This window comes from Oncorhynchus gorbuscha, linkage group LG07, assembly GCF_021184085.1.
Source record: "Oncorhynchus gorbuscha isolate QuinsamMale2020 ecotype Even-year linkage group LG07, OgorEven_v1.0, whole genome shotgun sequence".
NCBI classification, from domain to species: domain Eukaryota; kingdom Metazoa; phylum Chordata; class Actinopteri; order Salmoniformes; family Salmonidae; genus Oncorhynchus; species Oncorhynchus gorbuscha.
In genome coordinates this window covers 47,353,997-47,367,972 of record NC_060179.1, presented here as the reverse complement: position 1 = coordinate 47,367,972, position 13,976 = coordinate 47,353,997, and the positions used below count along the sequence as shown (strand labels likewise).

Below are 13,976 nucleotides of genomic sequence, written 5' to 3'. Positions count from 1 at the left end.
ATGAACGTTCCTTTACACAGAACTATTACTCAAACTGACTGACCTGACTGCACTGGATGATGATTTGAGAAAATATATGAAGGAACTCGTGAGTGAAAACATCCGAAGTTCATCAAAGGTAAACAATTTAATTTGATTGCTTTTCTGATTTCCGTGACAAGGTTGCCTGCTGCTAGCAAGGCATAATGCTAAGCTAGGCTATGATAAACTTACACAAATGCTTGTCTAGCATTGGCTGTAAAGCATATTTTGAAAATCTGAGATGACAGGGTGATTAAACCTTAGCTCGCTCGGTCTGAGCGACCGTGAAAAAAAGTAGGCGCATAATGAAGCCTGGCTCTAAATTTCAGCTGCTTTTGGGTGACAGCGATAGTACCGTTAGGGTTAGAAGCATAACTTGTGCAAGCCTAACCTTGACCGTCTGGCATTAACCCATAACAGTGAAAAGAAGGTGTTTACATCAAACAGTTTGCAATGACTTCTCTCCCCATAGGAATACATTGCCTGCTCCTTTGATTTCAACCTGAAGCCTATGTGGGTTATGAATGCCTTATGATAATATATAATAATAATAATATATGCCATTTAGCAGACACTTTTATCCAAAGCGACTTACAGTCATGTGTGCATACATTCTACGTATGGGTGGTCCCGGGGATTGAACCCACTACCCTGGCGTTACAAGCGCCATGCTCTACCAACTGAGCTACACACACACACATAGTGGCCCGATGAATTGATGACAATTCATCGGGCCACTATGAGGTCAACCTGTGTTGATTCTAAGCTTCCTGGAGCAACCTGAAGTGGATCAAATCATTTGATGTACCAAACCTGCAGTTTGTGAAAATCACTGCATTCAACCCTATATAGATCAGACAATTCTTAACATAAAGACTTTAAACTCAGGATTCTGTGAGAGCATACCCCAATGAGGATATGTGTTTACTTTTAGCTTCCTGTGCCAACCGGAAGTGCCTTTCATTGGGGTCAAAGTGTCTGTTTCAAAGGGGTATAAAAGGTCAGATGTTTCCAAACTTCATATGTGTGATTAGGCAACCCTCATGAAATGTAAATCAGTCATTTCTCCCATCAGATTTCCAAGAAAATCTCTCACACACACACAGCAAGGATGGAGTGATACATTGAGGTGCTTAGAGAAACACAGAGCCTGCAACAGTTACCTTTGTTCGAACTATCAAAGAACCGTCAGACCTAGAGCTCTGAAACTTTTGAAACCTGTTCTAGAGCTCAAGTCGATAGTGCACGGTTATTTATGTGGCTCTAGGAGTTTCTCGGACCGAGAAACAACCTCGTACATTTGCAATAAATTCATTTCATTTTGACCATCACGAAAATGATGACATTTCGAAAAGTACCCGTCGCTAGACTAGGTGCATTGAAACCGCCTCGGACCACAGAGACGGACCCTAACGTTTCCGTCCGATAGCTCACTCAAGGACCCCGTAGCAACACCCGGAAAATGTGGATTCTCAGCACCAATTAAGGTTGCTGCTCAGGCTCCAAATGACCTATCGAGCTGAAACTTTTGGGTGATTCGGGGTCACCTCAGCTAGGCCTACACATAATGTCAGAACTGGACCCGCAGCTAGAATGTAACTACATGTTTTATGTTTTTATTATGGTTTAACCTCTTGGTTATTATGGTTTAACCTCTTGGTGTTATATCCCGTTTTAAACAGGATATTTTGTCATGAAAAGATGCTGGAATATGCATATAATTGACATCTTTGGATAGAAAACACTCTACCGTTTCCAAAACTGTAAAGATATTGTCTGTGAGTATAACAGAAGTGATGTTGCAGGCGAAAGCAGTGCCCCAGGTTTTGAAAGTGCTGCGTTTCAATGACTCCCTATTCAGCTGTGAATGTACCATCAACGAGCTTACGCTTTCTACATATTCCCCAAGGTGTCTACAGCATTGTGATGTAGTTTTACGCATTTCTGTTGAAGAATAGCCGTAGGCAGCCACATTGCGTAAGTGGTCACATGGTGGTTTCAAGAGAGATTCTCGCGTAAAATACAGAGGTAGCCATTACTCCAATCAGTCAGAGTGAAAAACGAATTGTCCCGACTGATATATTATCGATTAGATATTAGAAAAACACCTTGAGGATGGATTCTAAACAACGTTTATCATGTTTCTATCGATATTATGGAGCAAATTTGGAATATTTTTCGGCGTTGTGGTGACCTCAATTTCCGGGCGATTTCTCAGCCAAACGTGAAGAACAAACGGAGCTATTTCGCCTACAAAAATAATATTTTGGGAAAAAATGAACTTTGGCTGTCTACCCTGGGAGTCTCGTGAGTGAAAACATCCGAAGTTCATCAAAGGTAAACGATTTAATTTGATTGCTTTTCTGATTTCCGTGACAAGTTTGCCTGCTGCTAGCAGGGCATAATGCTATGCTAGGCTATGATAAACTTACACAAATGCTTGTCTAGCGTTGGCTGTAAAGCATATTTTGAAAATCTGAGATGACAGGGTGATTAACAAAAGGCTAAGCTGTGTTCCAATATATTTCACTTGTGATTTTCATGAATAGTAATATTTTCTAGGAAGATTCATGTCCGTTGCGTTATGCTAATTAGTGTCAGATGTTGATAACGGTCCCGTTCACGGGCTGCGCGTCACTTCAGGTTAAACAGAAGGCGCTGTGAATTTTGGGCCTGCTCTGAAATATGTGATAGTTGGCTTCTAAACGAGTTGGAAAAAGTTGGTGTGGTTTGTATCAGTTTGTATCAGTTTGGTGTAAGAATGATATCTAATTGACTGATGGATGGTGACTTGCTGGCTGACTTTGTCCATTTGCAAGATGTTTAAACAGTGATAGACCATCAAATCAAATCAAATTTATTTATATAGCCCTTCGTACATCAGCTGATATCTCAAAGTGCTGTACAGAAACCAAATTGACATTCTGAAATCAACATCAATGAGCTTGGAGAGGAACCAGAATCAAATTCCGGCCATGTCGAGTTCATCGGGCTTGTCAAGTTTGTGTTTCTGCAGTATTTATGAGCATGTCAAATTCGTGATAGTAAATGCCCATTGAAACATATTGCAAATGGACAGTACTTTTGCAATAAGATTCAACAGTGAAAAAACATTACCAGATGGACATGATGAAATCAACACAACGAGCAATGGAGAGGAACCACTATCACTGCCTGGCCATGCCGAGTTCACCGGGCCAGTTAATTTTGCATTTCTGCAGTATTTTTGAGCATGTCAAATTCATGATAGTAAATGCCCATTGAAACATGTTGCAAATGGACAGCCGTGTGCCTTTTGATTGGAAAGGGTTACCAGGAGCACATTTTTAAAATGTATTTTTTTATGCCTGGGCGTATTCTTCTCTGTATTGATAAATAGTTTACATCGCCCACTAATAATGTCATGTAAGGGGTTTATTCTGGTCAGCTGGATCCTCAACAACTAGTATATCTACTGAATCCCTGGCTCTTCATTGACAATCACTCCACGGATATATATATATATATATATATATATATATATATATATATATATATATATATATATATATATATATATATATATATATATATATATATATATATATATATATAATATATGAGAGAGACTACTCACAAGTCAGCCCCTGAGCCGTAGATTGAGTACTTGACTTCTCCCCAAAAGCCTGAATCTGGATCTGTTGCCTATGTGTGTGAGAGAGAGACAGAGAGAGAGAGACAAAGAACACAAAACAAGACATCTATTTGATTAGACACCAACGTTTCTTGACAGATTAAAACAATTAGCATTGAATTAAATTTAATATTCCCTCTGAGTTTCTATAATGATTTCTTTCAATTCCATATCCCGAAAGGAATGAGTAGAAACAGTATTGACTCCTAAATCCCCTAATCAAGGTAGACAATAACATGCGGTCACCTACACTGTGAAGCAAGGGTATTATAGTTTTGGAATTTTATATTTGTTTTTTATTTCTATTTGTTTTTCGATTTCTATTTAGTTTCAGTTTATTTTCAGAGGTGATTTAGTTGTTTTTATTTAGTTTAGTGTTGCATAAAAACATTTCTATTTAGTTTTTGTATTATTTAGTTTCAGTGTTAGGGACAGAAAGTAGCCTCTGCATGGGAAGCTAGGAGCCATTTACAATATGTGTTGTAGGCCTATAATTTTTTTGGCATGCCTAACTGTATGCGTGCCAAATAGCCTACACGCCAATCGGCAAATGTTCCAGAAAAAGGTAAGTTGATCCATGGAGGCAAAAAGGACATGGTTGGAGTTTAATTCAATAAAAGAAAAGCTGTGAGTTGAAATTAAAGAGAAGGAGGGCCAGTTTTGGGAAAGATTTGGTGAAGTGGTAAAAGAGGATGATAGCAGTGCTGGCTGTGTTATGTCTGATGATTGTGAGGTGCTAAACAAATTCGTCAGTCACAAGATTGGGACTTCAGGCACGTCAAGAGAACTGTAGCCTACTGTTCAGATGGGATAAATGGACACTGAAATCTGAACATGGACTGTAGATCTATAAACTGTCACATAGCTTTCATATTCTCCTGCAGAATTAAGCATTTTTTGAAGTAAAATTATACACTGTTGTATACATTGTGTATGATTTCTTTCTTTCAGTATCTTCAGACAATGTGAATGCGCAATTAGTTACCATCTGTAGAGGTTCTATCTTTATCAGTGTAATAAAAGTTGATAGTATTTCAACCGCATAAAATATACATCCAAGCCAAACTGAAATCCTATCAGAAACATGTTGGTTGTTTTCACAGCTATCTATTTCCTGACAACAGGGCAAACTGATGTCATTTGGAAATTTTGCATATATAATCTTTTTGTTGTTGTTTTTTTTAACATTTTCTCACCGGTCTAAACATCTTTGCTCTGCAAAAGAATCAGAGATGACAGAGAACTTTACTGATGCCAACTAGATTGAAGCATTCATTCTATACAGTTATTACATTATTGTTGAGTAATGGTTTCTTTAGTCTTCTAGGGAAACATATGACAGAAGAGAAGCTGCATGTATCAAGTTGACCCAAAAATTGTTTACCAAAATTATAAGCAGAAACACATCTAAATAAGGCCCAAGAAAGGCTGCAGCCTACAGAGCATGTTCTATATCAAGGGTTAGGGTCGTGTGCGGGTCTCAGATTTTCCCTTTATCACATATAGTCGGGTGTTTGCGGGTGGGTTATTAGCAATTGGGTGACCTGCGCACCACTGAGTGTCAGCGATTGGGTGCAGAGTTATAGCGGAGTCAGGCGCAGGACACAGGTATTGAGTAACATAACGGAGTTCACTCACAATATCAAGCAAAATTCCAAATAGAAACATACAAAAACACTAGCACATAACACCACTAACGACATAAACAATCGCGGACAGAACAGGAATATATGCCAGAGGGTAAATAAGGAACGTGATATGTAATAGAAACCAGGTGTGTGTGTAATACGGACAAAACAAAATGAAACTGGAACACGGATCGATGGTGACTAAAAAGCATTTTCAGGCTCCACAGAGGTGCGTGTTCAGCCCCCTCCTGTATTCCCTGTTCACCCATGATTGTGTGGCTACGTACGTCCCCAACTCAAGTTTGCTTATGACACTACAGTGGTAGGCCTGATTCCCAACAACGATGAGACAAGCTACAGAGAGGGGAGAGCCCTGGCGGAGTGGTGCTAAGAAAATAACCTCTCACCCACCGTCAACAAAATGAAGGAGCTGATCGTGGACTACAGGGGACGGCAGAGAGAGCACCTTCCCATCCACAAGGATGGAGCCGCATTGGAGAGGGTAAAAAGTTTCAAGTTCATGTGCGTGCACATCACTGATGACCTGAAATGATCCCTTCACACAGACAGTGTGGTGAAGAAGGTGCAACAGTGCCTATTCAAACACAGGAGGCAGATGCAATTTGGCTTGGCCCGTAAGAACCTCATGAACTTCTACAGATGCACAATTGAGAGCATCCTGTCAGGCTGTATCACGACCTGTTAGGGCAATTGCAGGGCTCTCCAGAGGGTGGTGCGGTCAGGCCAACGCATCACCTGCTTGCACTGCCTGCCCTCCAGGACATCTATAGCACCCGGTGTCACAGGAAGGGCAAGATCTTCAAGGACCCCACCTGAGCCATGTCCTGTTCACTCCTCTTCCATGTAGAAGGCGGAGACAATACAAATGTACCAAAGCTGGGACCAAGAGTCAGATAAACAGCTTAATCCTCCAGGCCATCAGACTGTTAAACAGTCACCCCTATCCAATCTCTGCCCAGTGCCCTGCCCTGAAACATCATCACTGTTACTAGCCAGCTGCAACCCGGGAACTCTACTCTGCACCTTAGAGACCGCTGCCCTATGGACATAGAGTCTTTGAACACTGGTCATTTTAATCATGTTTATATACTGTTTAACTCAATTTATATTTGTATTTGTATTCTAGTCATGGTGTATCCTATATAACTACTGCTGCAGTACACACCTTTTCTATTCATATACTGTCCATACTGTCTATAAAACACCATGATATATATACATTACATTTACATTTAAGTCATTTAGCAGACGCTCTTATCCAGAGCTACTTACAAATTGGTGCATTCACCTTATGACATCCAGTGGAACAGTCACTTTACAATAGTGCATCTAAATCTTAAAGGGGGGGTGGGGTGAGAGGGATTACTTATCCTATCCTAGGTATTCCTTAAAGAGGTGGGGTTTCAGGTGTCTCCGGAAGGTGGTGATTGACTCCGCTGTCCTGGCGTCGTGAGGGAGTTTGTTCCACCATTGGGGGGCCAGCGCAGCGAACAGTTTTGACTGGGCTGAGCGGGAGCTGTACTTCCTCAGTGGTAGGGAGGCGAGCAGGCCAGAGGTGGATGAACGCAGTGCCCTTGTTTGGGTGTAGGGCCTGATCAGAGCCTGGAGGTACTGAGGTGCCGTTCCCCTCACAGCTCCGTAGGCAAGCACCATGGTCTTGTAGCGGATGCGAGCTTCAACTGGAAGCCAGTGGAGAGAACGGAGGAGCGGGGTGACGTGAGAGAACTTGGGAAGGTTGAACACCAGACGGGCTGCGGCGTTCTGGATGAGTTGAAGGGGTTTAATGGCACAGGCAGGGAGCCCAGCCAACAGCGAGTTGCAGTAATCCAGACGGGAGATGACAAGTGCCTGGATTAGGACCTGCGCCGCTTCCTGTGTGAGGCAGGGTCGTACTCTGCGGATGTTGTAGAGCATGAACCTACAGGAACGGGCCACCGCCTTGATGTTGGTTGAGAACGATATATATACTGTGCAGATCCCTGGACTTTTTCCAAATTCTGTTAGGTTACAGCATTGTTCTAAAATGTATTAAATTGCTTTTTTTCCCCTCATCAATCTACACACAATAACACATGACAATGCAAAAATAGGTTATTTGACATTTTTGCTAATTTATAAAAAACAACATCTGACATTTCACATTACATAAGTATTCTGGCCCTTTACTCTGTACTTTGTTGAAGCACCTTTTGCATCGACACTACAAGCTTGGCACACCTGTATTTGGGGAGTTTCATCCATTCTTCTCTGCGGATCCTGTCAAGCTCTGTCAGGTTGGATGCAGAGCGTTGCTGCACAGCTATTTTCAGGTCTCTCCAGAGATGTTCGATCGGATTCAAGTTCGAGCTCTGGCTGGGCCACTCAAAGACATTCAGACACTTGTCCCAAAGCCACTCCTGTGTTGTCTTGGTTGTGTGCTTAGGGTCGTTTTGCTTTTGGAAAGTGAACCTTCACCCCAGTCTGTGGTCATTAGCACTCTGGGGCAGGTTTTCATCAAGGATCTCTGTACTTTGCTCTGTTCATCTTCTCCTCGATCCTGACTAGTCTCCCAGTCCCTGCCACTGAAAAACATCCCAAAGCATGATGCTGCCACTCCCAAGCTTCACCATAGGGATGGTGCCAGGATTCCTCCAGACATGACACTTTGCATTCAGACCCAAGAGTTTAATCTTGGTTACATCAGATCAGAGAATCTTGTTTCTCATGATCTGAGAGTCTTAGGTGGCTTTTGGCAAACTCCAAGCACGTTGTCATGTGCCTTTTACTGAGGAGTGGCTTGCATCTGGCCACTCTACCACAAAGGCCTGATTGGTGGAGTGCTGCGGAGTTGGTTGTCCTTCTGGAAGGTTCTCCCATCTCCACAGAGGAACTCTGGAGCCCTGTCAGAGTGATCATTGGGTTCTTGGTAACCTCCCTGACCAAGGCCCTTCTTCCCGATTGCTCAGTTTGCCTGGCGGACACTAAGAAGAGTCTTGGTGGTTCCAAACTTCTTCCATTTAAGAATGATGGAAGCCATTGTGTTCTTGCTGCAGATATATTTTGGTACCCTTCCCCAGATCTGTGCCTCAACTAAATGGTGTCTCAGCGCTCTATGGACAATTCCTTTGACCTATGGCTTGGTTTTTGCTCTGACATGCACTGTCAACTGTGCAACCTTATATAGACAGGTGTGCCTTTCCAAATCATGTCCAATCAATTGAATTTACCACAGGTGGTCTCCAAGTTGTAGAAACATCAAGGATGATCAATGGAAATAGGATGCCTCTGAGTTCAATATAGGCTAATAGCAAAGGGTCTGAACACTTATGTGAATAAGGTATCTGTTTTTATGTTTTATACATTTGAAAACATTTCTATAATCATGTTTTCGCTTTGTCATTATGGGGTATTGTGTATATATTGCTGAGGATTTGTATTTATTTAATACATTTTAGATTAAGGCTGTCAATTAACAAAATGTGGAAAAAGTCAAGGGGTCAGAATACATTCCGAAGGCACTGTGTGTATTTATTTATATTACAGACTCTGACAGTGCTCGTTCTGATATTTCTTAGTTTCTTTATAAAAATGTTGGGATTATGATTATTATTGATTATTACTGCACTGTTGGAAAACACCTGCAAATCTGTGTACGAGACCAATAAACTTGGAATTGATTGGATCTGAGCCAGCCAGCTTGTGTGTTTGTTTCTCTTCAATCAAACAAGATTTTTTGGTTTATCTTCAAGAAGACTCTGTATACCAGAGAGGTGGTCGTTCGGTTTCTCCAGGCCTGATGACAGTTATCCACAGACAGAGAATATTTTCTCCACGAACACTTGGGATGCAGGGGCAGAAACCAGATCCAGCACCACAGGGCACAGTTTAGGATTAACAGCCATCCTTGCCTGCCAGATCTGCTGACACTGTAAACATGCCCTCCTTCACCTCTTCCAGGTATTTCCACAGCTCACATGGGACACTTAATGCCCTTAATGACACAATCTTCGATGCAAGAAAGCTATATTTCTGAAGCACTGCGGTTGAGATGCTTGCGGAATTTTTCATGCGAGCATATTTCTGGTGTCCTGCTGCTCAACGGCTGTACTCTCTGATTTTCTCAAGTAGAAAATACTCTGTTTCCCTCATTAGTGTCTCCATCTCTGTTGAGTGAAACACACTTGAGTCCATCAGGCAAGTTGCTGCAGGGGTTGAAGTGAAATTGTCTGTCAGAGGATTCAGTATGCATGCAAAGCACTCAAGCAGTGGCTTCTGGAGGACCTGTGCCAACTGTTTTCCAACAGTATTGTGCCTCAAGTTTGAGAAGGCACAGCAGTACATCAGACAGTGACTGGTTGTCAATTTGAAGTTGGATTGTGAATGGCTCCAGCAACTTCACAAGCTGTACTAGTTTGGTAGTCAATCACGCTCTGTGCTCGCCCTTTGATTTTTGCCCTTTTAGCTAGTGATAGTATTGCACAAGCTAGGCTAATTTGACACAATGGCATCTATTGGCAGCATTTACCTGCCAGATTCCGCAGCTCGAAAAACAGCTTGAAAACCCCATTTTAAAAAAATGAAGAAAGTCATTTGATTTTTTTCCCAAAGTTTAGACGAAAATAAACCTAAAACTAAACATAATTTGATGGGGTTTATTGGTGTGTTTTGCCATAAAATGTAATAGTTTTGGTATAGTTAGATTTTTAAAAATGTTTTTTGTTTTTATTTCAGTTAATGAAATTGTTTTAGCAATTTTAGTTTTTATTTTCAGTTTACTATAATAACCTTACTGTAAAGGGGGTTACCATGATTTTGACCTTAGCTTACAGGCAGCTCGGTGGCAAGTAAAATTCAGTATTTGCTATTATACTGTAAAAAAAGTAAATGCTACAATAATAGGAATGAATGAATGACATGTTGATTGAAGCGGTTTGTATTTAACTTTTTTTTACTGTAATTACAAGGGATTGGTGTAAGCAGGTTGGCTGTTAGGTAAGGTGTTTACAAACATGACAGCATGTTAATGTTTATCACTTGCACTTCTAGAGGTTTTATTGCAAAGGCCTCTAAACTGTCAGCAACTACAGAGTAAAATAGACAAATGCTCAACCATTTAAGGTTAAAGACTTTCTACCACTCCAATCTCTCCCCTAAACATTTCATAATAATAGTTAATTATATCGAGATGTGGGTTAAATTGGTATAGCATTCTCACTCACGGGTGAAACAAAAATGACCTATTACGAGGCATGCCCTAAAATATGTTAATGAGCCAGAAACAACAATACCATGCACCCACTGGTGGTCAAAATATTTTTGGCACTCCAAAAATACATTACGGTACTGTATTCTGTGGGGTGGAATTACAATAGCTTTCGAAATACAGCAATTCTTTCTCCGGCCACAACATTTTCACACAACACACCATAATTTACAATATGCTGCAATAGAATGTTTCAGAGTACTTTACTACTGACAATACAAAAAATTACAATAGAATTTACAGTTTCCATTACTGTGTATAAAGAAAAAGAATTACTGACAAAAATATGGTGTTTCTAAGTCAAACAGTTTTGTTATATTTCCGTCATCTTGTGATGTATATATAGTGTAATATTGGGACGGAAACTTAAAATTAAAAAAAATTATAACCATGTGTGAGGTCTATACTTTTGTTTCAAAGTAGATTTGTTTAATACTACCAAGAATCACTCTGTGTGACCCTGATTTAGGCTGTAAAAGGTTATTAAAAAAGTTACAAATTCTGGACTGCTGCAGTAGCAGCATGTGCTGCTGAGCATAAGAAACAAATCTGGGACTAATGTACAATGGCTTGCGAAAGTATTCACCTTCCTTTTTTTGTTGCCTTACAACCTGGAATTAAAATAGTTTTTGGGGGCTTGTATCATTTCATTTACACAACATGCCTACTACATTGAAGATGCAAAATATTTTTTAATGTGAAACAAACAAGAAATAAGACAATAAAACTGAAAACTTGAGAGTTCATAACTATTCACCTCCGCAAAGTCAATACTTTGTAGAGCCACCTTTTGCAGCAATTACAATTGTCCCTATAAGCATGGCACATCTAGCCACTGGGATTTTTGCTCATTATTCAAAGCAAAACTGCTCCAGCTCCTTCAAGATAGATGGGTTCCACTGGTGTACAGCAATCTTTAAGTCATACCGCATATTCTCAATTGGATTGAGGTCTGGGCTTTGACTAGGCCATTCCGAGACATTTAAATGTTTCCCCTTAACCACTTGCTTTGGCAATATGCTTAGGGTTATTGCCCTGCTGGAAGGAGAACCTCCATCCCAGTCTCAAATCTCTGGAAGACTGGAACAGGTTTCCCTCAAGAATGTCCCTGTATTTAGCATCGTCCATCATTCCTTCAATTCTGACCAGTTTCCCAGTCCCTGCCGATTAAAAACATCCCCACAGCATGATGCTGCCACCACCATGCTTCACTGTGGGGATGAAGTTCTCGGGGTGATGCGAGGTGTTGGGTTTGTGCCAGACATAGTGTTTTCCTTGATGGCCAAAAACCTCAATTTTAGTCTCATCTGACCAGAGTACCTTCTTCCCATATGATTGAGGAGTCTCCCACATGCCTTTTGGCGAACACCAAACATGTAGTCTTATTTTTTTCTTTAAGCAATGGCGTTTTTCTGGCCACACTTCTGTAAAGCCCAGCTCTGTGGAGTGTACTGCTTAAAAGTGGTTCTGTGGACAGACACTCCAATCTCCTCTGTGGAGCTTTGCAGCTCCTTCGGGGTAATCTTTGGTCTCTTTGTTGCCTCTCTGATTAATGCCCTCCTCACCTGATCCATGTGTTTTGGTTGGCAGCCCTCTCTTGGCAGGTTTATTGTGGTGCCATATTCTTTAAATTTTTTGATAATGGATTTAATGGTGCTCTGTAGGATGATCAAAGTTTGGGATATTTTTTCACAACTCAACCCTGTACTTCTTCACCTGTTTGGAGAGCTCCTTGGTCTTCATGGTGCCGCTTGCTTGGTGGTGCTCCTTGCTTAATGGTGCTGCAGACTCTGGGGCCTTTCAGAACAGGTGTGTGTAAATATACTCAGATCATGTGACAGAACATGTGACACTTAAATAAAGTCCACCTGTGTGCAATCTAACTATTTATAGGACTTCTGAATGTAATTGGTTGCACCAGATCTTATTTAGGGTCTTCATAGCAAAGTAGGTGAATACATATGGACGCACCCCTTTTCCAGTTTATTTTTTTTATTTCAATTTTAATTAAAAAATGTAATTAAAAAATTTCACTTCACCAAATTTGAACTATTTTGTGTAAATTACATGAAATCCAAATAAAAGTCCGTTTAAATTACTGGATGTAATGCAACAAAATAAGAAAAATGCCAAGTGGGATTAATACTTTTGCAAGGCACTGTATTACACAACAAAATTAAAGTTAGAGCCATCTGGCAGTTTACCTCCCCTTGCTTTATCTACATATTTTTACATATTATTCTAACCCAATAACTCTATATTTAGAGAATAGATGTCTCAATTCATAATTTTGTACAAATCTCCATGTCTCCGCCTCGAGTGAATGGCGCATGGGCTTTGGGATGTATTTTTAGGTGGGATGGAATGGGAATGGGGTGAGACTTACGGTCACAGACACAACATTGGAGTTGCCGGGAGAGTTTTCCGGGATTCTGGCAATGTAGTAAACGGAGGAGAACTTGGGAGCATTGTCGTTGGTGTCGAGGAGATGTATGACGATGTCCGCCGTGGCGCTGAATCTTTCTGGTGTGTCCATCTCCACGGCAAGAAGCTGTGAGAATAAAATTGTCAGTCACACAAGTTTGCCATTCCTTATTCATTCATACTTCATATGAAGAGGTATGCAAAAAGTGACTTGCAAAAGTATTCATCCCCCTTGGCGTTTTAAAAATTGTTCATTGTTATTTTGAAATTAACAAAGAACAATGAAGAAGCTGCAAAGCTCCACAGCGGAGATTGGAGTATCTGTCCATAGGACCAATTTAAGCCGTACACTCCACAAACCTGGGCTTTATGGAAGTGTGGCCAGAAAAAAGCAATTTCTGAAACAGAAAAATGAGAAAACACTTTTGGTGTTAGCCTGCTGAAATTAAGGAGAGGTATATCTATAATTCCATGTGAATAACTTGAATGATCATCTACATTTATTATGAGTATTTCTGTTGAATCGATGTGGCTATGCAAAATCACTGGATGTTTTTGGACCTAGTGAACGTAACGTGCCAATGTAAATTCAGATTCTTTTAATATAAATACGAACTCTATCAAACAAAACATACATGTATTGTGTAACATGAAGTCCTATGAGTGTCATCTGATGAAGATCATCAAAGGTTAGTGATTATTTTATCTCTATTTGTGTTTTTTGTGACTCCTATCTTTGGCTGGAAAAATGGCTGTGCTTTTTCTTTGGCTTGGTGGTGACCTAACATAATCGTTTGTGGTGCTTTTGCTGTAAAGCATATTAGAAGTCGGACACTGTGGTGGGATTAACAACAAGATTACCTATAAAACGGTATAAAATACATGCATGTTTGAGGAATTTGAATTATGAGATTTCTGTTGTTTTGAATTTGGCGCCCTGCACTTTCACTGGTTGTTGTTATATTAT

General features: G+C 40.5%; 1 protein-coding gene across 6 annotated transcripts in view; it reads right to left on the bottom strand.

Moving 5' to 3' along the window:
- Positions 1 to 13,976, bottom strand: part of LOC124039934 (cadherin-related family member 1-like) — a 181,698-nt gene that overhangs the window by 34,898 nt on the left and 132,824 nt on the right. For all 6 annotated transcript variants that reach the window (XM_046356503.1, XM_046356499.1, XM_046356502.1 and 3 more), the window contains 2 exons: positions 12,972 to 13,136; positions 3,638 to 3,705 (listed from right to left, as the gene is read on the bottom strand). In XM_046356503.1, the coding sequence (XP_046212459.1) occupies positions 3,638 to 3,705; positions 12,972 to 13,136 (233 nt within the window). The remainder of the gene's footprint in view (positions 1 to 3,637; positions 3,706 to 12,971; positions 13,137 to 13,976) is intronic.